Consider the following 26,957-nt stretch of genomic DNA (forward strand, 5'->3'; position numbering starts at 1 on the left):
TGACGCCACTTCTAAATGCGCCACACAAACACAGAAGTAGGACGGACTCGCCGACATGTTTGAGCCAAGTTTTAAAAAAGTCCTGTGTTGTGATGACTCCTGTGTCGTGACTGTTCACACACAGGATGAGTCTCTCTTCCCATCAGCAAATTCAAAGCTGAGCCACATTTGTTTGTGTCAGATTTGTCTTATTCATGTATTTGCGCTGGATGTGCTGAACTGTGTACTGTAAATGTAAAAGTTAAATCCAGCTCCATCTTGAGCAACAGGAAAATGCTGCTCACACACCAAAATTAACCGTCTAATAATATCAGAATCATGCATCAGTCACATGTTTCGGCAGAACAAGTACTTTCACTTTTGATACTTGTAAGGACATTTTATTGTTGATACTTGTGTACTTTTCAGAGTATTATTGTTGTCGCAGTTGTCACAAAGACTCCCAGTCACTCTTTGTTGTCCTCACAGAAGCATCAACGGACAGCGCAGGACAAAAAGCTAGTTTATTCACTCAATTATTCAAAAATGAAGATGGGAAAGCAGATAGAAATTATGCCAGGCCAGGTGTTTTGGATGCAGAGTACTTCTAGATTGTAGTATTGATACTTTTTCATTGGTAATGGATCTGATTCCTTCTTCCACCACTGAGCAAAATTATGAAAATGTGCCTTTAAAGAGGGACAGCTGGTCTGTTACTAATTTCACTTTGAATAACAATAATGTGTCATGTTAACATTTTGATCCGTGGGCTTTTTAGGTGCCTGCAGCCACAATAACAGAAATGATTGAAATGACAAACGATGATTACAGTGTAGGTTGTCTGACCATCCGTTAACAGTGTGAGGACACACTTTCAAATGACAAGGAATCTAAAATGCTACAGCGGTCTAGAGCTGCAGTAAAAAACGGTATTTGATTTGAAGAAAATTAGCAATTAGCAAGTATTTTGATAATCAACTAAAAATCTTTGCTGGATCCAGTTTCTTAAATGTAAAGATTTGCTGATTTTGACAATATATGAAGAGTCAGTTGGTTTTGGACTGTTGGTTGGATAAAAGATCCAATTTGAAGACGTCTTTTTGAGGTTTTGGCAGTATTTTCTCACAGTTTTATAGACTGCACAATTATTGGATTAATCGTGAAAATAATAATAATCAGGTCAAACAATAATGGGAACATGTATTAGTTGCAGCCAGTGATATTTACGGCAACAGTGTGGTTCCACCTCTCCACAAAAGTCAAGGTAGACAAAGAAAGCTTTGGTGAGGAAGAGCTTGACTGGCCTATAAAGTGTGTTGACCTCAACCCCATCAAGCACCTTTAGGATGAACCGGAGCACTGACTAAAATCTGACTCATCCATCGACATCCATCCGTGACTTCGGTCATCTCACTCGGGGCTGAGTGGGAGCAAATCCCTGCAGCCGGGTTCCAAAATCTGATGGAAAGTCCTCCGAGCACGTTAATAATCACGGTTTGCACAGTTCTAGTTGAGGAAAAACAAAAAAGAGCTCAATTCCCCGAAAATGATCTGTTCCTTTAAAAACCTTATGGACTCCCCTCTGGGACTGTGTGACACTTAGCTAAGTTTGGGCCGTTTCTGTCACAACAAGAGAGATTTCATAATAAAAACAGCACTGAGGTCAGCGCATAACAACAGAGTTAATAATTGTGCTTCACAGCTCAAAACATCCAGGGTTACACATGATTTCAATATCCTGCCGCCGTGTTCGTGTTCTGACGACAACTACGTAGGTGACAGGCTGTTTCATATGTCCTCATCTGTTGCCATGAAGCCTTGTGATGTGTATATTATGGTCGCTAACAGGCCTCCAGAGAGAGAGAGAGAGGCTGCAGCTGTCTGAGGTCACAGTCGGCCTCCACCAGCAGGCACTGACCCTGGGTTGAGACTGGAGGCTCTGAGAACAGCTGAGGAACATGCAGGAGGCAGAAAACAGACAAGGCAAGCCTGCTGTAATGCATTAGCAGCTATAGGCATTATATAATACCCACCAGTGCTGCATCCATAACTGGACTGGTGATTTATACAGCAGTGTATACTCACCGGGGGCCCACGGGGGAGTCATTTCACACTGAGATGGATGCTCACGCTGGCCAGTCTCATACTGTGGGAGTTAAAGGCTGGTAAATGACTGTAACTCTGCCGTGCCATTAATCCACATCATCAAGGCACGTTTGAAGTTCTTCTCCGCGCCAAGTTGAACTGACTCAACATTTTTTCACGTCAGTCTTTACTGAAAAATCTGCGGTGACGTTTCACATAAACACATACACGTCTTACGTCCTGATTGTCCGCTGACACGGGATCAAAACAGCAGGATGTCAATCAGGACAAAATCCGCAAGACGAGACGCGACTTGAGCAACAAAAGCAGTGAAACAGAGACACCCAAAGTGGAGGAACGCTCCATCTTCATCAACAAATAATTCATGGGGAAAGTACTTCACTGCACTGTTGACACCGTTCACCAGCTCTTTGGTATGCACAGTACGTGCAGCGAAGAACACCACAGCCATTTCTGCACCAGAAATGTTGCCAAAACAAAAATATTAATGTAATTATTTTTTTCTGGTAGAAACGTGTGCTGCCAGAACCCAATCACCAAAATAAATGTTGGCAATGTACGCGTCTGCAAACCTCAGACATGCGCCTGAGTGTCTGCGTGGTCCCGTCTTAAATAAACTTTATAATCCAAAATTTGACGATCCTTATTGCCTTCCCGTGTTAACTGGTGAAAGCTTAAGTCATTGGATTGTTGGATAACAAGTTAAACCTGTTTCCATCATCATTTGGTGTGGTCTCCACCCATCCAAATTACATGCAGTCAGTCATATATTTAACATTTCATCTGCTCTTTATCTTTCATTTTACATCCTCTACTCCTCCCACGGACATATAACTTGGCACAATATTACAGGTTCTGAAGAAATATTGATAAGATACGTATGAGACACACATTTCTGAGTTTCACAGAAACGCACAGTGGCATGATTGTGTTCTAGTGACTGTGCTGGCTGCACATTTCTCTACACATTCAGCCTTTACTTCGTCCAACTTTCCCAATCTGGAGCGTATGACAAAAACACTCCTCTCAGTCTGCAGCTTGATCAGAAGACCCTGACGTCTAAATCAATGAAGGCTTTTGCATTTTGGAATCAATCACCAGCTGACATTTAACACTGACTGAAAGTAAAACCCGTCCGGATTAAAACACTCCAAATATCCCTTTTCCCCTCTTTTCTGCAGCTTTTCTCTGGGAGTCAGTCACACCGACGTGTGAGGGACACAGGGCTTTACGTTAGTAACAGAAAAAAAAAAAGTCTCAGAGGGATCCACAAGGTTTCCTCTTTGTTTTCCTTATAATCAGTAGCAGGAGATTTCCACATTGAAAGTAGATTAGCATATTCATTCAGAGAGAGGATCAGTGTAAACGCACACAGTCCGTCTGTTGAGAAGCTGAGAGGCAGAGTTTGGAAGCTTCGGACTCTCAGCTCGGGGCCAGAAAGCGCTGTTTGAGCCTCGCTTGTGTCATTTTCCCTCGTGGCATTCGGGAAGGTAATGTTTATCATAACAAAGCGCATGACCATTTAGTTATGCAAGTTAAAAGTCACCGAGTTCTGCATAACTGCTTCTCCCTGGACCCTGTCTGTCTCTCTGTTTGTCTATCCCCCTCTCCACTGCAAACTCTATTTTCCCGTTAAACACAAACACATTTACAAAACACACATTTACAAAACACACAGCCATGGCTAAATCTTCAGTCTGTCCACTGCTAAATACATGTTTTTTAGGCCAGGCAGATGAATCCTCCTTATCGCCGATGTATCTCTGACAGAAACCTGGCTGGACGTGGAGCTTTCGGCTTGCAGTGTCACTGCGGATTCATTAATTCTGTGATGAATGTCGGTGGAGGCAGCAGGGTTTTTGAGGATGAACATAGCTGCCTCCTCTCACCAGAGGAAGCCATTAATTTGCACACTGCAATTAAAGAGACTACAGGGAATAGATTTCCATACAAATTACGCCGTGTGAGGGGGAATAAGGCACTTTTGGCCCGTCATCTACTCAAGACTTGAGAAATGCTCTATAAACGTTGAGTAATGCCTTCAGAAAATAAACATTTGAGAGGGAGGATTAAGGTTTTTTTTTTTTTCCCTCTCTCTATAGACCAAATGTTCTCTGAGCATAACCATATGCGGTTTCAGGATGGAGCTCGGGGTTTTGTTTTTTGCCTCAGGAAAAACAAAACAACAAGTCAAGAGGGCTCAAAGGTCTGGTGTTTTTTCCATAAATGCCCTACATGTGCCTGAATATATGAAAAAAAAAAACATGAAGGAAGAGTCTTAAAATCCACAGAACTGTTTCTCAGCCTCAGTGTTGACTACATGACAAACAAGCAGGCCATTGTTCGACACAATTCGCGGCTGTTAAAAGCTCTGCAGAGATGAGTGAAATGTAAACAAGTGAGAGTTTAAAAAAAGAAGCTGCCCACTGGTGGCTCCTGCAGGCTGCTCCGTCAGTGTCTCTGACGGCTGACCGATCACCTTTGTGACTGAATAACCAACGTTCACAGAGTGTTGTACAATATGGGACAAGTTAGGTAACACATGTTTGTGTGTGTTTGCAGCAGACGTGTTTTCAGATGCCAAACTGCATCACCGCGTCAAGGAATCAATTCAAATGCATCCCATTAATGACTCATGACTCATGTTAAGGAAAAGCCTGACATGTTTTTTTTTTCAGTAATAGGTGGATACAGGTGGGCTGTCAAGACAAGTTTTTGATTTCACATGTTTATCATGTCATAACTGGTAGAAAACGTTGACTTTAATGCCAACAATCACGTTTAATTTAGGATTTACATGTGGACAAAACACGTGTTAGTTAAATTAGGGTTGCTCTGAATGCAGTGCTACCAAGAATTTGATAGAAGTCCCTTTAGTGTTTGAGATGCAGCCATCATAATATATTAAGTTGTTGATGAAGGCTCTCAGTCGTTTTGAAACATTCAAACGGATTTGCTGAGCTCAGATGGCTCAGATAGATTTCCTGTGAAGGAAATAATAATTATTGTTGATGTCAATCAATGCATCGACTCTTTTCTCTTATTATTGGAATAGTTGTTGGAAAAAATGTTCAGAAAATGATAAGTGTTTCCCAGAAGCCAAAGATGACATCCTAAAATGTCTTGTTCTGTCCACAAACCAGAGATATTTAGTTTACTGAAACCAAAGAGAGAAAGAAACCAGAAAATATTCACATTTAAGAAGCTGGATTTAGAGAATTTTGACTTTTTTTCTTAAAAAAATATAATCGATTATACAAAATAGTTGACACCTAATCAATTCATCGTCGCAGCGCTAGCTCTGATGGCTTCTTGCTCACCGGAATGCTTTGTTCACAGGCAGCCGTCGATGAAAGCGTTGTGTGTACTTGCACACATGCTGAATATCTCAACCATGTGCTTATGATAGCCATAAAAAGACGCTGCACATTCATAGAGCAGGATACCGAGCGGTTTTCTCACTGCTGCTCAGCTATTTTGGATCTGGACCCGGAGAATGTGCTTTCCTCTCCTGGACAATGTCATTTTAATGAGGTGGACAGTGTTGTTATGGTGGATACCGAGAACCATCTGGCCACCTCGTATCCGAGTCTCCTCAGCCCAGCTGTAAAATACAAACAGGGAATATCACACCTAATGTGTCTGACTCTCTGCCAGCTTTGTTCCTTTTTTTTACGACATTGTCATTTTACACGGTATTTTATCATTAGATTTCAACTGAAAGCACGTTGATTTCCTCCGCTTGATGACATAATCAAGCTGACAGCGACACTGTCTCTGGAAAAGGCTTACACCACATAAAAGAAGAAAGCATGTGGTTAGACACAAAGCTTACGACGGTGGAAAAATATCATGATAAATGTTTTAGAGGAGAGCCTCGGAGAGCCGTGTTGACAAACTTGTTGATGTTATTCACGGTGGTCTCACACTCAGGTTTCCAAGCGTTACAGTTAGGAATGACCAGCGATCGGTCACAGGGCATATCTCATGCGCGCCCGCAGACCACACATTAGTTAACTGCTGCATAAAAGTGACGTGGAATTTTTTCCAGACCATAATGTCCACTTGTGCGGGACCATCATGCACAACTGAGGTCATGTGAGAGTGCAACCTGAGCCTGAAATGGCATCCACCCAAATCCCGCAGCTGCCCCCCGAGGGCCACATCACACCAGGCCAAATATTTCCCCTCAGCAAAACAGAAACAATGATCTGGCACGCTGCCTAATTTTAACTGCATCCCGCCAAGTGACCAATATATAGAAGGCTTTAAAAATAAGAGACAAAGCGCTTTGGACATTCTCGAGACACCGGCTGGGAGGGAGCAGGCAGACACCTGTGGCTGTCAGTCTTATTAGCAGGGCCTGAGTCCTGAGCAAAGCCAGGACGAAACGCAGGATCGACTCGCAGTCTGTGCCAGACAGCAGCGCAGCGCTGTTTCAATTATAGGAGACAGAGACTGAACAGATTCTCTAATAGATCCAAGAAAAACCTCAGAAAAAGAGCCTAAATTCTACATTTCAGTACAAATGTTTCTTTTCCTGCTATATAATCAAACGAATCGTGAACAAAAAATGATGTGCTATACGGGGACATCTGATTCCCCTCCAGCTGAATATCTGTTTAGTCTCTTGGTTAGAATGAGCTAAAATGGGAAATCAGTGCAAAGGCAATACTGATTGGACTTCCTGCACAGTTCAAGTAAACGTCAGACTGATGTAATTCAGTATGAATATGCAGGAAAATTGTGCCGAGGTCTAAAAGTCATTTCGGCCATTCAAATGAGTATTTATAGTCCTTTCTAAATCATTAAATGTACAAAGTTTAACTTTTATCTAGTTATAAGCAAGACCATCAGCTAGAAGATTAGCAGTTTTCTATGTAGATATTAAATTTAATACATTTTCACAGCCTTAGGACGGAAAACTGAAAGCAACTGAATATGTTAGCTTGAGGATTACATGTAATATGAACAACACAGCGAACAGATGTGTTAAAACAAATTATATTGCATCTTTCTCCGACTTGTTCAAAAGCAAAAGTGCGCCAGCCAGCTCGACATCCATCTGACGGGATGCAGTGGTGCTCATACCAGTTTTGTCCACAGGGGGCGCCAGGATCAACAAAATGAAAGTTCCCTGTAGCTGCTTTAAGCCTCTCCCATTACCACATATATAATGTTTTTTTTATCTCTCATCCTAATTAACTTTTCACAGGCACAGAGCAGAGAGGAAGACAAACGCCACGGACAGGTTGTCGGTCCATCACAGGACATGGACGCACACACATTTTACCTGAAATACATGTTTGTGGAAGGTGAGATTTGCTCAAAGGTAAAGGATGAGTGGTAACAAATGATTTCTTACCTGGCCCTGCTGCATCGGTCATCTTATTGAACATCTACAAGACAAAAGAAATGACAGAAGTTCAGTGACTACAGAACGGAAAGCTCTGAACTCGTTGGCACTAGATGGTGGATGAGAAATTCAAAAAATCAGGATATTAGCTTTTCCTGAACGTTGCTGCACTCTGAAAACAAGCATTTCACATTACAAGCTGTGAAAACCATTAGAGACACACGCCCAGTTCCTTGAATTCAGGGATAGAGGATGTCTCTCTGCATTCTTCTGCAGTGCAGTTACTCCTATTGTAAAGTCAATAAAGGGCATCCACGGCAGAACTGGTGGCACGATTTAACACTTGTTAACTTGGAGGCCGCTGTCCTGCTCACCAGCCTGCTATCCCCCAGTCACATGTTGTCAGTGAAGTGGTGATAAGTCAGGAAATGAAAGAAAAACAAAAAAAACCCCAAAGGAAATAGCAGGAGCTTTAAAACATTCAGCTGAAGATTAAAACATATTTTATTGAGCTGTTTTTATTGAATTTTATTGAGCTGAACTGTTTCTCAGGAATCGAGCGTTTGTACTGGAGGTGTTGTAAGGAAGTGGAAAGAGAATATGATACCTTGGAAAGAGATTCTCTTGAGTGATGCAGATTTACCTATTACCTATTACACATTAAGTCGTAACATTAAGAACCCGTTCTGGCTATTCGGTTGTCAGTTGAGCAGGTGATAAAGTCGGTGAAAGAGGACTCAGAGTATCTTCCTGACCTGGACCAGTCAGGATTGCTTCCCTTCTCTTGCCAAACTCTCTCCTCCATTTCCCCTCTGTGCCCCACTGGTCTGATTTACGCTCTTGTTTGCTCGCCCCGTTTCCACATTTTTGACGCTGGCAGAGACAAAACGCTGCGAAAAATTCCCAGCCTGCCTTGCAATACCCGTTGATTCTCCGTCCTGACAGTCAGTTGGCCATCAGCCCCGATTCAAACTTCTATCAACATATCTGCAAAGGTTTTTCTCGCGAAGTTGGACTCGACACAATAAGTCAGTCGTGTACTGCATGTTTCATGAGGGCCACGGCCCCCCGGTGTTGTCATGGCATCAGGAAAACGTTCGCAGTGTAAAGAAGAACTTGGCTGGACGGGCGACCTATATGGTGGCCACTTTTGCTGCGACAACAAAAAAGACCCGACCGGCTGGATTAAACGGGACAGGTGGTTTTGTTTGCGCGCTATCCGTCTTCGTTACGCGCTCCCTGACACTTTTAGGCCAAACGGCAAATGAGGTCAGGGGACAGCGGGCACCTGGCAGTCAGTTTTTTTATTTATTTAGGTGAAGAAGAAGATTTAAAAGGAAAGATAGAGAGAAAGAGAGAGTCGCGGCCAAGAAATTCCTGGCAGGTTTCTGTTCATGTGGCTGCGGGGTTATCGGGCTCCAACTCTCTCGCTCTGACTCAACGGAGAAACAAGAAAATAAGAACACAGGTCATAAAAGTATGACTCATGCGCTTGTGTATGCCTTTTTGCCTCTGTTTACACATGAAGAGGGGAGCGGGGCCTCTGAAAAGGTGCAGCCACTGATGCATCGCTCATTATTGACTGTGAGATTTGCCACAGTCAGGCAGAATTCCATCACGCAACCAAGCCACACTTCTGTAACACACTTCAAAGCCCGAGTTTAATGTACAGGAACAGGGAGGATCGTTATCTCCGCGCCTTCAAAATCTTATACTACATGTGCCTTTGAGGAGAGAGAGATAGGATTGTCTTGGGTAAATGCGATGGACCTGATAAGTTAGTCTCCGAGGAGCAGCTTTAGACCCAGTTTCAGAAATAAACTCGTGAAAATTAGCACTCCAAAAAACCAGATGCTGGGCCCCGACGGAGATGTGCCGGTTTGACAGGGCTTCAAAGACTTGAACGCATCACTCTCTCTCTTTTTCAACAGCCAAGAGAAAGTATTTCATGCTGGCACATCTCGAGGCGCTGACCCACTTTAAACACACGATGCCCTAGTTCAGTGCAGTCGCACTCACATGGTGGACACATGTCAAAGGTTGCAGGTCAGGAAAAGTGACAGCCTTCTTCACGCAGGAGCGGCGCAGAGTCTCTTTCAGGGCTGCTGTCAGAGGGGAAGCTTCCCTTTGCTTACACCAACAAGGATGTTTATATGGAGTGACAGGCCTGTGTGGGTGAATGATAGCTGCTGTCCCAGCACAAATGACACCCTGCCCGAGAGTCAACAGAGCAGTTACAGGACCCGTCGGTCCGAATGACAGAGCGGCGCGTCCTCAGTTCTGGCCGTCTCTGTCAACACCAATTAAAACTAGGAATCCTCAACCCAAATACGTCTCCACGCACCAGTAACAGAACACAGTGTACAGCTGGGCTCGACCGGGCTTTGTGCTTTGCAGCAAGGTCAAGACAACTTCAGACACACAATCAGAGCAGAAACTATTCAATCATCGAGGAATCACTTAGTCACTTTTTTATAATGAACGTACTCATTGTTCAGTCGATAACATATACAAAATAAATGACAATACATTTTCACATGCCTTGTGTTTTTTCCAGCTATCAGTTCAAAATTCAAATATACAAAGAAAGTAATATGAATGTAATCAGATAAAATGAATAAAACATAAAATATGTCATCTGTTTTGTGAACTAACTAAAGGGTTTACTGGGTAAAGTATATGACTGGGCAAATATTTTACCGCATTTAATAGCTGCAACTGCATTTCATTTGTAAATGCTGTGGTTACAAAGACAAATGTTGGAAACATTCATGCACATAAACTGCTCCTTCCAGTGACAGGATGAATTTCATATTCGAGCTCTTTGAGTGTGAAGTACAAATTGATGGGATCAGAAATTGTTTCAATTTCTTCGTTTGAAGAAGAAGAGTCATCTCTTGCTCCTCTTCAGCTAAACGTTGCGAGTGAGTTGTAATCTTTGCAATCAAAGATCAGCCCTCTCTCTGTTACTAACAGCCTAATTTGTCTCTGATACAAAACTGGCATTTCTGTCAGCCACGTGTCAGGATTTACTAATGGGTATAAACAAACAAACAATTAAAAATCCCAGTGTGAATCTGCTCAGTTTATTTTTTAATTAGTAAACGTTCTGTTGGCCTCCAGCACCCTGCTGCGAGCCAGATTTGACCCATTAGCCAAATAAGTAGAGTAACACGTCTGTCAGCTGTGAATGTCGGGTACATCTCCTACCAGCTGACAATTTGATTAATCAGCAAATCATTTCGACTCTGTATTCAGTGCATAAAAAGATCTTTGAAGATTTGTTTTGAGCATATAAACTCGATGGAAGAGACAGAATAGCATCTTCTTTAAATGGATTCTTCTCCTGCATGGCTTTGAATAACTTCTTTACAGAGGATTACAACAAAGTTAGATGGACCTTGTTTATAGCTGCTCTGTGTATAGAGTGACAACTGGCACTGAGGAGAAAACGCAGGGCAGCTCTGGTAGATGAATAGTTAAAAACTTGGAAATTCCTTATTTTAGGACAATAGCTGATATGAAGTCTGTCCACAAAACGGTGCATTCCATCATCCTTACAGTCCTTGTGTGAGTAACGATATGAAGAATAAGCAGGAACATATGAACTTATATCTCTCCCTCGAACAGAACCACATCTAAATCGACGGCCAACACATTCCAGCTCAGATTAGCTCAGCGTGCATGATGTGCTGCAGATTGACAGAGATATGAGGTGCATTCCACTTTTTAGAGATCACACAGAGGCAGGGGGGAGTCAAAGGTTGTCGGACAGGTGCCAAAAACTTTTACCAGATACTTCCATAAAACATCTCGCAGTAAAGCTGTAACTGCCTGTTCGAGCAGGGCGTACTGGCTCACACGTTCGCCGGTTTATTCTTAGGCTCCCGGGCTTTGAATCAGTTCCGTAACGCGTTCTCGCTCCCTGCTGTCAGAAGTTTCGTTCTGACTCCAGACCTTCTTATGTAAGACTCAGAGGGGATCTCTCTGCATGTGCATCGCTGCTGGGACCTCGTCCGAACTGTTATCGGAAACTTTGCAAGGTCACACTGAACCCAGTGGACAAACTGAAAGGAATAGTTTGACTTTTCTGGGGATGCATGTTCGCTGAAAATGGGAATATTGTTGCTTTTCGGTTAGAGCCAGGTTAGCTGGTTTTTTTCCTTGTTTCCATTCTTTTTTGCTAAGATAAGCTAACAGACTGCTGGCTGTAGACTCATACAGTAGCTGTCTGCCAGAAAGCACATAAGCTTATACTTTTGTCTGGGTGAATGCTCAGTTTTGGCTGCATGATGATCATTAACTAAAGGATAATGATGGATGGTGTGGACGCCTGACTCGCTGCTTCAGGCTGCGGCCAACAGAACACATGACTGTCAAATTATATTTATGGTTTCTCAATCATACGCAAAGTTGGTGATATTTGTTCCAGGTATTAGTCAAACCATCAGGTGCTGCCAGGGAAAGTGAGTAAAAGCTTATATGTATATCTTTAGACTCTGATCGAAAAAACGCGTAAAAACAGGATTCAATTATCTTAATGTAGGTAAGTGACTAAGGTACAAATGGGATAATGCCCTTTGAGATGTCCATTATCAGAAATTTGTGAACTCAACTTGTCTCTCATCATGGATTATCCCTTTTAAACTTCCCAAAATATCGAACTATTCCTTTAAAACTTCTCCTTAAGGTATAGGTAAGAACCTATTTTCTGATCCTCATTTTCAGCCTTCACCCAGTTTTCCATGCGGAAAATGATCAGTTTGCCCTCCTCATCTCTGAATCTTACATTAACACTTACAAGGATATCATTAACAGCAGTGCATATAGGAAATGAATAATTTTATGATTGGAAAGAAGAAAAGAAGAAGAAGAAGAAGAAGAAGAAGAAGAAGAAAGAAAAAAGCGTATAATAACTCATATCATCATCACACGCTCCAAAACATGTTGCCGCTGATCATGCGATCTCATTATGCTCAAGGTTACACCGCAGCCAAAATACTCTTGTCTTTAACACATGTGAACATTCCCAGCTGTCCTCGTGCCAAGTTTTAACCCATGCTGCCGTCATTTTCAAGAGGTAATTCTAAAAAAAAAAACCCTAAAAAAAAAAACAGGTGGCAACACCTCTTAGAACTAGACTTGATTTCATCTGAAGTGCCCGCAGACAAAATAATCTTTCTTTACACTGCAGTCTGTCTCTCTCTTTACGTCCAGTCTATAAAATATACTGATAACCCTGACTCACAAGGTAACATGGTGCCAAGTTATATCTGATATCACTGAATGAGATTAGAAAAGTGCCGGCGAGTCTGAGCGGACGGCCACAGTTTGCTCTAAGCAGGTTGTTTGCCATCACGTTGCAGCGGAGCCATCAGGGAAGCACAAAGCACGAGCTGAAAGGCTTTAATTTAAACCCGCCCCGCATTCTGCAAATCTCTCAGTTGTCTGTTTCCTTTAGGGCGGCTGAATAGTGACATTTATATACTTTGTCCAGCAGAAGTGAGTCCTGCTTGTTTGAGAATGCCTAAGCTGACCTTATTCCCAACGCAAACCTCAAATATTTACCGATGTAGAGGAAAGAGCAGCTGCACAGAAGGGAATGTCAGAATTTCGGCCCGACTGGTGATGGATTTATCTTGAAAAAAAAAAATAAAATTCCACTTCTGCAACTTTTTGTGTCTTCTGTCAGCGCAGACATCCTGATGTAAGGGTCAAATATGCGATTGTGAAATGTAGGTTTCACAGAGTGTGGTTTTATTCACGAAGGACTCTGATAAGAGAGTTTAGGCAAATATTTTCATAGGAGGATAAATTGTTCTTCTTTCCACGCAGCCATCCCGTTTTTCTTCCGTCATTTTCTTTAAAAAGTAACTTTGAAACAACTAAAACATCTAGAATTGATCCGGATGATGACATACTGAAAGGACCATAAACCTGTCAGGCTAAAACAAGGCTAAGTTAAACAACGAAGACTGAAAAATCTAATTTAATTCCATTGAATTTGTCACAAATTATCGGATTGAGCTAGGTTGGGCAGTGCAGGAAGGAACAGGTCATGGCAGTCACCCAAAAAGGCTAAAGCCAGATTTTAACTGAAAAAACTAAAGAAAAACATGTGCAACCAGTTGTGGTGACTCAAAGGAATTTAGTATCTCACAGCCTTAAAGGGGAAAACTGGACAACGGTACTAAATGTAGCAAGTTGGATGTACAGCACTAAACACAACATGTTTGATTCAGAGGATCTGTGACGCCTTGCAGGAAGTGTTTAGAGAAACTCACCGTCTTCTTGGCCGTCGCTCTCGTACCCATTGAGGCGCTGCGAGGAGCAGAGGACCTCTCCTGGCTCGGGCATCCCCTTCTGTCCGGTCTTTGGAGATCGTTCTGGGCTTGGTTCAACTTCGAAACAGCACCCCACTGCAACAACATCACCACAACAATCAAGACTGCGGGTCCGGCTCTGGGTGGCCGAACAGGCTAGGACAGGACGGTCTCAACGGTGGCCAGGGGAAAAGAAAACAAGAGGCTGAGGTCAACTGCTGGGGAAGTGAAATCTCCAGCCTCGATTCAGCTTGACAGAGGTACACAAAGGAGCCTGTATGTGTGGATCTCCTTTTGAGAGGACGGAGATTATGACCTCGTCAAATATCCCAGTAAAGATGTCTTGTCTCGCCCAGTCGCCTGTCATTAGTTAAAGCAAGTAATGGTGAATGCCTGGGATGGTTATGCAGATGCCTGGGAGGCATGTGAGCCTCTCTCGACCATTCCTAATGGACCAAATCATACAAACTCCCTCCAGTACAATAGCTCCTCTGTGTGGTACATACATATGGACGCCGAAAGAGCACTTTTGTTCCTGAATGCTAACTCTAGTGGGATATTTCATGAAACATGCCACCATGAGACGAGCCCTTTTTAGGAACAGAGTTGCACGGTCCCAGTCGCAACCTCAAAAGCACAATGGTGCTGTCTGTTCCTGCCACAACATTCTGACCCGGCTGAAGCACTGTACGCTGCAGTATCACATCTAAGGGCTGCAGACCTACATCATAAAACAAGTCAGAGGACACTATTAGATGGCCTGACAAAGCCCACAGTGTGGCAGACAGACTATATCCCCATATCTCACAAGTCACAGACACAGCTACAACTCAGAATGCTGAAACTGCCCTCACAGGCCGGCTTTATGCGTTACCGCTGCTTGACCCGAGAGAGCTTGTTTGAGTCTAACGTGGAACAAAACTGACCACGACATAACATTCTGTTCTGCAACACCTGTTGCTCACAGGTCCGAAAAATCCGCTGGGATTTTCTCTCCACAGAGCAAAGTAAATTGATTTAGGGGAAGTTTACAAGCATGACCAAGTATGCAGCATACGCTTCACTGGAATGTGTACAGTACCAACCGTGACAGTGCCCATACCATTAGTACTGAAGGCTGGAGTGCTGCAGTCCATATGCTGCTTTAAAATGCAGAGCACGTTCTGTGTTTGTATCTAAGTGTGTGGGACAAAACTGCTGTCAAGCACGCTCACCTGTTTCTTGCGCGTGGTGCAGGGTGTGTCGGAGGGGGAGGAGCTTGCACTCAGAGCCTCCTCGATGTCGAGATTGAGCTGGTCGAGTTTCCTCATCAGCTGGTTCATCGACTCCGACCAAGGAGACTTGACCTGCGGAGATACCTGCGGGTAATCAGGAGAGCACTGATTTAAGTTAAGACAAGACATTCCTGCTACCAAAGATGGAGCCAGTATGATATTTGTTGTTTTATGACACACTTCAGTGTTTTGTTTGTCAGATTTGTGTGTTTGAGCACAGATATTCTGTCTTTATGATGGATTAAACCTTTTAAAGATCGTATTTATATCTTATTTAAATCAGATTTTCAGATATTCTTCCTCCAGATTTGGTACATATGTTGACATAGGAGGTTGTGTTTTCACCAGTATCTATTTATTTGGTTGCTGGATGGTTGGTTTGTCAACAGGATAAACAGGATTGACAAAATCTAGTGAGCAGATTTCCACGAAACTCAGATTTGTTTGCAGATCTGGATGAAGGGATAAATCCAGGGTTTTCTTTTTCACCTCCTTTAACATGAGTTTTTTTGACATTTTCTCTGGAAATTACACATGAATGGATCAACAGGCATGCTTAGGTGGCTGGTATCTATGACGGTGTACAAAAGAGGACTGTGCGGTCTTAGCGGAGGTATGCTCTCTACCCCGTTTTAGTCGTGTCTGGATTTCCAGATTTTTTGTGAAATGATTGTGTTTTAACATCATTTTCATGTGCTCCTCTATCCACATTTTTGATGTCTTGAACATGTGTCTTTAACAATATGTATATCGATATTTTCTCCCTCAACGCACTTAATAAATGTTTCACGACAAAATCAAAAAGTATATATCAATATCTGCACATCTTTACAGTATTACTCACAGGGGTTTCAGGCATTCATTTGAAGTTAATGTCAAGTTGAGCTGCTGATACTTCATCAAAATTGCCTAATTATACGCTCCAGCTAATTTTCATCTAACTCTGAAATGATCTAACTTTCGAACCCGCAGTAAAAATAATTGAAATCAGGAGTGAAATTGGCTTCATTAGTTCATCTAGTGATTGCCTTTCACCCGTGCCGGAATAATTTAACACATGAGAGGCTTGTCTGGGGAGGTGAGAGCATCTGTCAGTATACCACGCTGTCCTAAACTTAAAAAGAGTTACAAGCAAACCCAGAAAGGTCTCTTGTAAATTGCAGACGCTACATCAGTGCTGCCGCACATGGAAATGTGATCTCCTCGGCCGTGTCTCGGGGTGAAAGAGCAAAGGAGGAGGACTCCAGACATGTGTGCCATAGAGAGCCTGATGGAATTCCCTGCACCAGCTTTCACTACTCCCCAGACACACCGTGTATATAAATAGACCATCCTCGCAGAGACAGGAGCTGTGTCTGAGGATCTGGAGGTCCCGCCCCATAAATCAGCAGGATACACCTCAGTCACCAGAGCATAAATTAACATCGCTGTTCTGCAATCTGAGCAGAATGTCGGTGAGATATCGGTTGCCTGCCCGGTCCTGGAGAGGGTCACACATGCTACAGACTCTTTGAAAGCATCATGGTGGACCCCTTTTCAAGAATCTCAGAACCACAGACTTCTCCAAAGTTTGTGACACAGTTGTTTCATCATGTATTTCTTAGGAGGCTCCCCCTGGAATATGGTTGATGTGGAAAGTTTCGTAATGAGGGCCGACAGAGAAGTTTGGTCAACAGGAGTCTGGGTTTTGGGATCCAGAAATATTCATCCTCAGTTCATCCAACAAGTTATTTTGAGTCTTTCCATGAAGCATTCAGCTTTTAAACATTCAATCAATGGTTCATAACATGCTAATATGTATGTATGTATGTATGTTTTACTATATTGTCATTCTGTTTAGTGACCACAATTTGCTTACAGCTACATTAGTTTGCTTTAAACAGTTTATAAAATGTTTATAAGCTGCTAATGAATGAAAAATAGTTGGACTTACAAAGTGGTGCCTAAAGTTTGCATCAGAGGAAAAATCTAAAATATTTCTGAACATTTTCTTCCTTAACCCGAACCAGTCAAACATAACCATCTAGTATAGTAAATAATCGACATATTCCAAAATATAAGCGAAGTGTGTCACTACAGCTCCAGAAAACTTCACTATTGGCTGAAAATGAGTTGGGAAACTCTCCACTTTTATCCAGACAGTCATACTGTTTGAAAGTAAAATTAGCCTGTTTCTGGAGAAGAAAAAGAGGCAGCTGACAGGAGCTTTACTCCCCTAAATAATCGGAGACAAATGATAGCCAGGGTGCTAACGTTACAGCTAATGTTACTAGCCAAGAGGTAGCTTGTGTCATTGAGGGAGTGAACACCATCAAAATAACCCCTGAAACTAACAACACATAACTTCCTTTCCTGGAACTGAAAATAAAAATGTTTTTAACTGAGTCATGATTACCGCCATGTTTCCATTTATAACATTAAGACTCTTCGGTGTACAAACATTTCATTGAAGGGACTCATCAATGGATGTCCTGATGGGAAACCCCCTGCAGCTCTGTCAGAAGCAATAAACTTTGAAATTCTGGAAACAAGCTTGACACTGTTTTGGTATTTTCATTGATTCACTGTGCTCTGACAAAAAAATACACCGAGAGGGATAAAAGAAAAGCAGGATTCTTGTGTTGTGTTTGTAATCACTGTCCCATCCGTAAACTGTTTACTCCCAGTAACTGAAATCACAAACAGACTGTACTGAGTCATAATTTCGGTCGCGTTTCTACATTTTCCCACGGACTCCACAGAGCACTACATCTGAAGTTTATTACAAATTAAGCCACTGATAAACATATATTAAGTTTCATTCCCGGTAAATTGTGAGGAATGAAGGGACCAGACACCAGACGGCCCACTCACCCGGCTGACCACCCAGTGTCAGCTGACTGACCCGGCACTGGGAGAGAGTGAGTTTTTCCTCCCAATCCCTGAGGAATGACCTAAATCTGGCCAATCCCCTGCTGACCTCCGAGGCCTGAGGGGTCGCATGGGGTCACCGAGAGGAAAAAATAAAGCTTTCTGACCAGGGAATATAAAAGGTTTGACAGTGGGATCATTGTGTTTGGACAGCTCAACCCTCCGTGTCTGCTAACAAATAAAAGGCACTCACATACTTCCAGACTCTCGCTGACGTAAAGACAGATCGGCGACGGATCGTGAACATCCACTCCAGAGAACAATCCAGACATCACAAACTCAAACACAAACGCTCACACTAAAGCTGCCTCTGTGTTCAGTGAGAGAAGATATGATGCAGAGGAACCTTTCTTCCTCGCGCTTTCTTCGCTGTGTCAGCTTCATAACAAGATGAGTTCAAAGAAACGAGCGCTGATTCCAGGAAAACCCTCCTACATACTTTTACAGTCTCTGTTTCCATCTTTCCTAGATATAATCAAACGGAGCGTTGCAGATTAAAGCGAAGATGCTCTCATGTTCCTCTTCAAGGAATCAGACACATAAAGATGTAAACGATGTGGGGATGGCGTGATTTGGATGAGGTGGAGAACGAAAGGCATTTTATATTCTATTCTCCGGTCAGTCACCTTTGAGTTTACAGGGTTCCCTGCAGGACCTTTCAAACACTTTCCAGGCCTGATTCCTTCCAAATTCAAGGAGCTAACACTGTGTAGCCTGAGACGCATATTTAAAATGTCACAGAGCAGACTTCACAGAAGCTCACAGACAAAAATGAAAAGGGGAGGCATTCGAATTGAATGTGTGCACACTTTTTCAATTATGCTGTGTCACAGTGATTGCAGAAAACCAGAGAGAGACACGCAGACAGTTTTCTCAATGTTAAGATAAATATTTATATCAAAAAGGACTTCAGCATCTTTTCTTGTGCTAGATATAAAAATGTGAGCACATTTTAATGGCCCATGTCTATTTTCCATAACCTTCAAAGTCTTGATATTCTTGTTGATAGTCTTGTACAAACTTTTGAAAGATTCATGGATCCCTGGGAACACTGAGATGAGCTTCTCCTGAATATCTGCGGGACATTCTAGTTTGTTTTGATATAACAAATGATTTTTATTAAAGCACATGGTGATTGATTTAGCTCAGCAATTTGTTTTTCCCCCCTTGTTGGTGCCAAAACTGAAACATAACGTTGGGTGACAGGTGAAAAACAAATTACTATTTTGATCTCAACATGCAAAATGCCAGGATCTGAAGTCCCTTGATTGACTGATTTCCTGCGCAAATTGACTCTCTTGTCGCCTTTTTACTTCACAAGAACTAAACCTGCGGAAACAGAGATCCATGTTATCATTTTCTCTTTGAATCATTTTTTTCTGATTCAAAACATCTGGCGGGCCAGCTTTGGGTGGCCCTGTGTTTACAGCTTGTCATTAATATATGAGAGCGCCGTGTGTTTAATTAGTGAAGTTTATGCCTTTGGTACTTTGCTTTGACACATAAGATAAAGTAACAACTGTTTGCATGCTTTCCCTTTGTTTTTTCTTACCTCTGTAGGATTGTATGGTGTGTCTGGTGTATAATACTTCAACATTCTGACAATTTTAAATGTGTTATTCAATGAAATTGTATGTAAGAGGAATACCTGTATACATTACCTCGACATGATTAACATTTTGGCCTGATTCACTATAAATGAGGGAGCTAGGAAGACTTCTGCGGACCACAAAAATAAATTGTCACAGTACTTATAAAAAAAATGTATCTGGACAGGAAGTGGCTGTAGCTCTTCTTTATGATCCTGCTGCCAAAACATTTGGTCAAATTAGGTCAGCACCAAATTAAAAAGGAACAAGTGTGTGCAAATTAAACTGTTTTCGCATGCGAGCTCTGAACAAATCCTCATGTCTGCACCTCAGTGGGTGCACATTCCTCCAGCTGAAGATAAGACAGCGGCTGACCAAACCGTTCTGAAACAAGCCGATGGATTTTAGCTGTGACGATCCTGCCGACATGCTCATAAGCAAGAAATTGACTTCAGCGGTCCTCGCTGGGCAATTTTACCTCTTCAGATCAAGCGCAAAAACATGATCTTGCGTCGTTCTTAAAGATTTTTGTTGCCAAAAAATGTCATTCTCTGAGCCAAGTGATGAAAAATGTCCTTTACACGACAAAAGGAAATGAAAGAAGCTGAAGATCTTGTGAGCTGCACTCCTAATTAACCCCCGGAGTCAGACAAACACAAATGCAAGAAACAGATGCCTCATTCTGGCACATGCTTGAGCCAAATCTGGAACACATTCACACTGTCTCTTTTCAGCAACATCCCCACAAGGTGCTGCTCAGGAATGTGGGCACTTTTACTTAGAATGAGACAAATTCCAGAGAGGGCCTGACGCTCAAGTGAGACACTACCCTTGATTCATCTCTCCGTGCCTTTCCCCTCGATCCGGCCCCGGCGATTGTGTGAAGTCCTCACACCATGGCAACTGAGCTGGTATGAGTCAATCCTTTAGATAAATGCATTAATGTTATCTTCTGGGGACAACAAAATGTGAGCTGACTATAACTTTATCAGCGCAAATTGGCCACATTGTGAACCCAAACACAGCGGCTTTGACATGGAAATGAGGAGTTAAGTGTGTGAGCTCTGGGCTTGGTGCCTAGTCTGCGCCACCCACAGAGAGTGCCAGAGATCACCATGGAGGTGTCCAAATGTAGCAGCCGGTCATGCGAAAGGGCAACGGCTACCTGGCTACTCGGACGAATAAATTACATTCTTAATATCCTGCCATGCAAAGCACCAACTGAACACAGGCAGCAGACATGTCGGCAGAGGAGGAAGGAGCGAATAAATGTGTATTTTTTGAAGGTTTCTTTAGTCACAGCTGAACTAAATGATGAAAGCAGCGAGGAGCTGTGAGAAGAGAGCAAGTGGAAACACTGTGCATACAGTGCCCTCATATGGCTCATGTTAACAACTGCAGCCGTATGTTGCTCCAGTGACTTGAACACTTAATTTTAACACAAGCATGAATGTGTGCAAGACCTTTACTAAAGCATCTTGTTTAAGCATCCGGCAGTCATGGTTTTATCATCAGAGCTAAACACTTTTGCAGGTAAAATCTCTTTTAAATCCCTCACCTGGACGGTTTGTGGTTGTTTCACACACAATGAGAACATTCACATGCATTAAAATGTTTAATATTGGCCTTAATGCTGTCATTATTTTTTCTTTATATAGATTTTAGACTTTTTGAACAGTTTGGTTGTGTTTTGGGTGCAGTTCAAGTATTATTTTCATGCAAATAAGAATCCTGTTCATGATATTGATGATATCTTTTCGCTCTGATTTAGCTTCTGGCTTTTCACATAAAGATGTGGACATCAGTGTTTTGATCAACTTGTGACTCGACTTGAGACAGGATGATCTTATGTTTTTTTGTTTTTGTTTTTTTGTCTGGCTGTCAGTATTTCACAGTTTTAAAGTGGAAAAAATAGAGAAAAAGGGAATATTTCTTTGATTGAGAGCAAATCTGAAAATGAACTACAATGGCACTTAATAAAGTGCATGCCTCCACCGATTTAATCAAACCTCATCCTGTGTCAAATTAAGCAGTTTTATTTGGATCAGCATCAAATTGTGATCACTCATAGATACCAGCCACCTTAATGCATCATTCCCTGAGAAATGAACACTGCCATAAGCGATATGTAAGTTGCAGTTTACTGATCCCCTCCCTCCTCTCTACGTCACCATGTGAACATGCAGCGGATGCAGCTTGCTGTCATTAGATTTGGGACTTGACTTTCCTTAAAGGTGCAATATGTAAGAACCATAGTTTATTATTATCAACAGAATGTGAGGAAATAAGTGTGCTGACGTTTTGTATTGTTTTGCTGAGATAGCACGATAAGAAGCTATTCGAAGAAAGAAGCTGTCTTTTCACATCACACCACTCCGAGCTCCCAGTCCGGACCGCTCACTGCACGGCTAACTTAGCTAACTAGCCGACAGCAGCTGGAGTTAGCAGCAGCTAACGGTTACTCTGGTGACATGCTGCTCCCATTTTCAAGAGAATGTCATAAAAAGACTCCCTTTTGACGTAATTAAGTGTCTTTTAGTTTTGTTATGTTTTTTTATTGGCCTAATTTTTAAAACACAAAGCATCTTTAAATGTATGCATAGTTATATGCTGTGCATTAAAGTGGTCAAAACAGCTTGTTTTAGCCTCTATTTTCCTGTGAAATAAATACCAGCAGACATTTTCATCCCTGTCTGATGCATGAAATTGAAGACGTTCCTCTCTGGATGCTCACATCTTATGATAACCGAGCTTGTGGTGTGACGGCATGAGAAGCACGAGAAGCACGAGCTGCTGTCCTTCCACTTTACTGCGAGCGTCATTCTGCACATCAAGCTGGTGTGACCTCAACATCCAACCCGAGCGACAGACAGAGAAGCTGACATGTTCCCTGTCGTGTTAACATGTGCGCCATGATCTGCAGACCATTAAGGAAGAGGAGGGCAGTTATGTGATATATTTATAAATGTCGATATGAGGCTTTTAAAGGGCAATAAAGAGGCAGGGATGAGGGGTTACAGGATGGTTACAGCCAAGGTCAGGGTAGAGGCTGTGTAAAAACGAGACTCCAATGCGCCACGACTTGTTAGAGATGAAGGCAGCCGTTCAGTAATGGAAGGCTAAGATCAGCGCTAATACGGCTTGCTGTCAAAGGCCGCTGCCTGCTGAGGGAGTGGAGAGAAAGCAGAAGCCGTTTGCATTCCTCCTGAATCTGTGTTTAAAAGTCAAGTCAGTGTACTCCTACACACTTATACCAGCTACGCGTTATCTCACAGCGTAAAGATGTCAGTTGCTGAGAAATGGCAAATTTCACACTCTGGTCTTTTCCTTGAATTACAAGTTATTGCTGCCACGAGGGAAGTCCATTTCCTTTTAGATGTACAAAGTTAAAGCTTTAAGTGACTAATAATGATATAATAATGCTAATATAATAACAGCCTACTAAATAGTAGCTTCAATATATGTCTGACATATTACTTCCCCTTCAAAATCTCACATGGATTTATTACATGTGCAACGTAACATATTCAGCACATGTCAAACAGTATCTGTGTGATTCATTCAAAGGGTTTAATGACATTTGTCATGGTTTTGAGACGTATAATAAGCTGCTGTGCTTTTTGTAAGAGACAATAAATCATTACAGGCCCTACATTCTACATTTCCAGCCCAGGTGTCAGGATAAAATGTTGGCTGTTGCTGTTTCTGCGAACTGCTGATACATTAACATTTGTAGGTTTCATTGGCAATGTACTGTACCCTATTGACATGTGTACAAAGCCTATATATCACATTCACATTACGTGTTTACGACCTGACTCTCATATCAGCGAGTTACAGGCTCCAAGGCGGTCAAGCCAGTGACTGTATTTCAACACTTGTAAGTGGGAAACCACTGGATATTTCTGATGAGGGACCACAGCATTTCAACACTTGTAAGTGTGACACAACTGGGTTTTAAGGAGACTATGGGACAATATCCAGCCTTGTTTGTCCCGACAAATAAACTTGTGTTTTCAACGAGACCTCAGGACGTCTCCAGTCATAGTTTCTGCAACCAAAATATGTATGTTATGCCAAGACATGATGCTTTGCGAACCCTTACAAAGTGTTTTTGTGCCAGAACCTAACCGGGGTATATTGATGTTATAGCATCAACACTGCCCTTGTCAAATACACTTAGAAAATAAAAAAATGTAAACAAATTCTAGTCCCTGGTGCCAAACACTTCTTCTAATGATTTGTCGTTAGTTAATATGTGATTAATACTACAATGCAAGGGCAACACTGACTATTTGTGGATGATTTTAAAATCAATAGCAGCATACCTCCTTACTGCTGCCCTCTCCTTCGGCTTCATAGCCACACTTTCTGGCCGTGCGATCGATTTCTGCCCGGGCACTCACAGCTCCTCTCCTCTTCTGTTTGTCTTTGCTCCTTTGTCTGTGATTGACGAGACGCTCTCTACTCTGAGGTAGCTCCGGGAAGACATCGTCATCGTCGTCGTCGTCGTCGTCATCATCCCCATCACCGTGATCGCCGTCGTCCTTCTCCTCACCGGGTGAAGACTCTCCATCGTCAGAGCTCTCATTGTGGAAAGAATGGCCGTCGGCTCCGGAGGGACAGGTGTAGTTTGAAAAGGTGATAGAGCTCGGTTTGTGCTTCACGATGCGTGGGAGATCCAGGACTCTCTGGCCTGAATCTGGGGCAGCTTGAGTGACAGTGACAGTAGGACTGGAGTCCATATTGAAGATGGGGTCCTCTGACGGCCAGAAGACGTGGCCATTTGAGACTGGCTCTAACCTCTCAAGGTCTGTTTTTACACAACCAGAGTTCAAACCTTCTGTCTGAGCAACATGATTATGAAGCACCTGGTGTGGCCGGCCCTCAGGAAGTGTAAAGTTATCTGATGTAGGTAATGTGGACTCAATACGTCCCTCATGAAGCTGAGCGGAGACCAGTGGATTCACGTCCAGATGTGCTGCACCGGTGACTCGCTCAGGCTCCTGTAGGCCCACAGCATCCGAAACTTCATCGTTGTTTTGACTGACCAGAACGTAACTCTCCTTCAGCTTGTCTACGTCCTCACCTGGCTCCAACAGCGAGCTTCGGGCTTCAGGTAGACAATCGTCCCCTCTGTGGTCTTCTGAACCATTAGCTGAGAGAGCAGAGCAGCTTTGTGAAGTCTGTGTGGAGAAGGTCAATGTTTGTAATCCCGAGGCTGTCCAAGACTGACGTCCCTCCAAACTCACCACAGGTGGAATCTCCATTATTCTTTGATTCTACAGTTTCTCATAGTTCAGAACATAAATCCACAGGTACTTGTGCTTGATGTATCGGATGGCCATGTTTTTCTTTACCCAATACGCTCAGTCAAACCACACAGCAGGTAACCTGAAAAACAGAAATAAACACAGGTGAATGGAATGCGAGCACAGAGGGATCATTCCAAAAAAAATATGATGGACTATACATACTTCTCAGGCTGTTACCACATGTCTCTGTGGCCTGTGATGATCAAAGTCTCAGTACACAACCAGAATTGAATGTGAGGCTCCTAAATCCAGCGCTGAACAGCTCTGACTGCATGCCATACCGCAAGAAGCTCGCTCTGAAAATTCAACATCTGGCTCAGGCTGCGTCGTTCAAGTCTGGATCTGTTTCGCACACGATCGCAGTGACATCACTGCACTGAGGAATCCGACTGCTCTTCCCCAGTCGGTGATTTACTACGCGCTACACCATTCATCAGGGCAGAAGGTGTCCCCGGCCGACCGTGGTTAACATCCCACTCACCCCTTCATTAAGGCCTCCTTTGAGAACACACCTTGGACAGGTCAGAGACATCCGATAGAGACGGGGGAAAACAAACAATGGGGTGGTTGTGCCGCAGCAGATGATTATCAACGTTCCTCAGAAGACATTTTTCGAAGATGGGATAACCAGGAAGCTTCTTAAGAGGACCAGCAGAGCCACTCAACATGTTTTACCTCTCATGGTTTAACAGCAATTCTCTTGATTGGCCGAAATGGAAGAATTTTTTTTTTTTTATCACTTATATTTCAGTGCATTTTCTTGAAATGCACACGCAGCTACACAAAGTTAATTTAGGTCATTTTTTGCACACGCGGGTCTCTGCTGTTTCTATGAGAAAGCTGCAGCTGCCAGCGCCTTCACCATGGCCTTGAGACATTTCACACACACACACACACACACACACACACACACACACACACACACACATCGATACAAACAGCCTCATACAAGGACAAAATCTAACTCGGACGATGCGTTATATGAATCTTCCACGTTGACGGACAAGTGGAGAATCCTGTATTCAGCTTGTACGCACTCCCAGTTCTATACGGCATGATTACATTCTCAGTAATGTCTCCTGTACAACCCGTTCCTACATGGCGAAAAGTAAAGCAAGCCTACAGGAGATTAGGGTTCCTTCCAAGAAACCCCTCTTTTAAACAACACTCTGCAAAGAGGGTCTCATTATTCTCAACTGAATGCAGAGCACATTTAAATAGAGGGAAGAAGTCACGGGCTGAAAATGAACTGGGAGTGTTGACGGCGAGACCACAACTTATTTAGAAGAGTGAAAAAAAAAAAGAAGAGGAATTTTCAACGGAGAGGTCGAACAAGTCCTCTCACGCACAAACAACATATAGTGCAACTTTCTCAGCTCAGTCGAGGAGGGTTAGTGAGGAGAGGAGTGGATTTATCAAGTGTTTCTCCATCAGGCCCTCGCTGAGTAAGATTCAGAGGAAAAACAGGAAAACAAAACTCACCTGCTGAGTGGAGAAAAAAAAAAAAAGAAGAAGCTGTCTGTGTTGTCCAAACAGTGTCACTGAGATCTTGGCAAAACAGTGACAGTGAGACTTGTTCCTGTAGGAGCAGAGAGGGTTGGACAGCCCCTCGCAGAGCCACACTTATGTCCCCATAGGCCTATTCTGCTAAAAGGCAAGCTTATCATCACAACTATCACCCCCTCCTCTTGTGTTTCCCCCGGGGGGCTGCAGGAGGGCTCGGTTAGCAGCGACTCAACCATTCAGAATATGCGTAAGAGCAGGGAGAATGTGTACTTGTTGGGAGATGGAAAGAGGAGGAGAAAGGGAGACAGGGAGGAGGAGGGGGAGTCGAAGCGGGAGGGTGGGTGGGTGCTGGAGGGAGCAGAAGCAGCAGTGGTTGGCACAGGAAAAAGAACTAGGTGAACTGCAGCCCTCACAAACAGGCCGTGAGGAGAGGCCAACTTCACCGGGCCGAGCTGCGAGGGAGCAAGCTGAACCGCTGCAGTGACCTGTGGCTCCAAAACACCCGGCTGAGGAATGCTTTCAAGTCAGAGGGGGGGGGGAGATGTGAAGCAGCATGATTTACTGGAGCATATACTACTTTAGATTAAGATGATATCTTC

The 26,957-nt window shown here is 43.0% G+C and overlaps 1 protein-coding gene across 1 annotated transcript in view; it reads right to left on the reverse strand.

The window, feature by feature from the left end:
* stard13b (StAR related lipid transfer domain containing 13b) overlaps positions 1 to 26,484 on the reverse strand; it is a 71,636-nt gene extending 45,152 nt beyond the window's left edge. The window contains exons 1-5 of the mRNA XM_030404228.1: positions 26,335 to 26,484; positions 23,866 to 24,931; positions 14,979 to 15,122; positions 13,726 to 13,860; positions 7,451 to 7,484 (exon numbers count right to left, since the gene is read on the reverse strand). Of these exons, the coding sequence (XP_030260088.1) occupies positions 7,451 to 7,484; positions 13,726 to 13,860; positions 14,979 to 15,122; positions 23,866 to 24,807 (1,255 nt within the window). The 5' untranslated portion in view covers positions 24,808 to 24,931; positions 26,335 to 26,484. The remainder of the gene's footprint in view (positions 1 to 7,450; positions 7,485 to 13,725; positions 13,861 to 14,978; positions 15,123 to 23,865; positions 24,932 to 26,334) is intronic.
* Between the last annotated feature and the right edge of the window lie 473 nt (positions 26,485 to 26,957).

This window comes from Sparus aurata, chromosome 2, assembly GCF_900880675.1.
Source record: "Sparus aurata chromosome 2, fSpaAur1.1, whole genome shotgun sequence".
In the NCBI taxonomy this organism is placed as follows: Eukaryota; Metazoa; Chordata; class Actinopteri; order Spariformes; family Sparidae; genus Sparus; species Sparus aurata.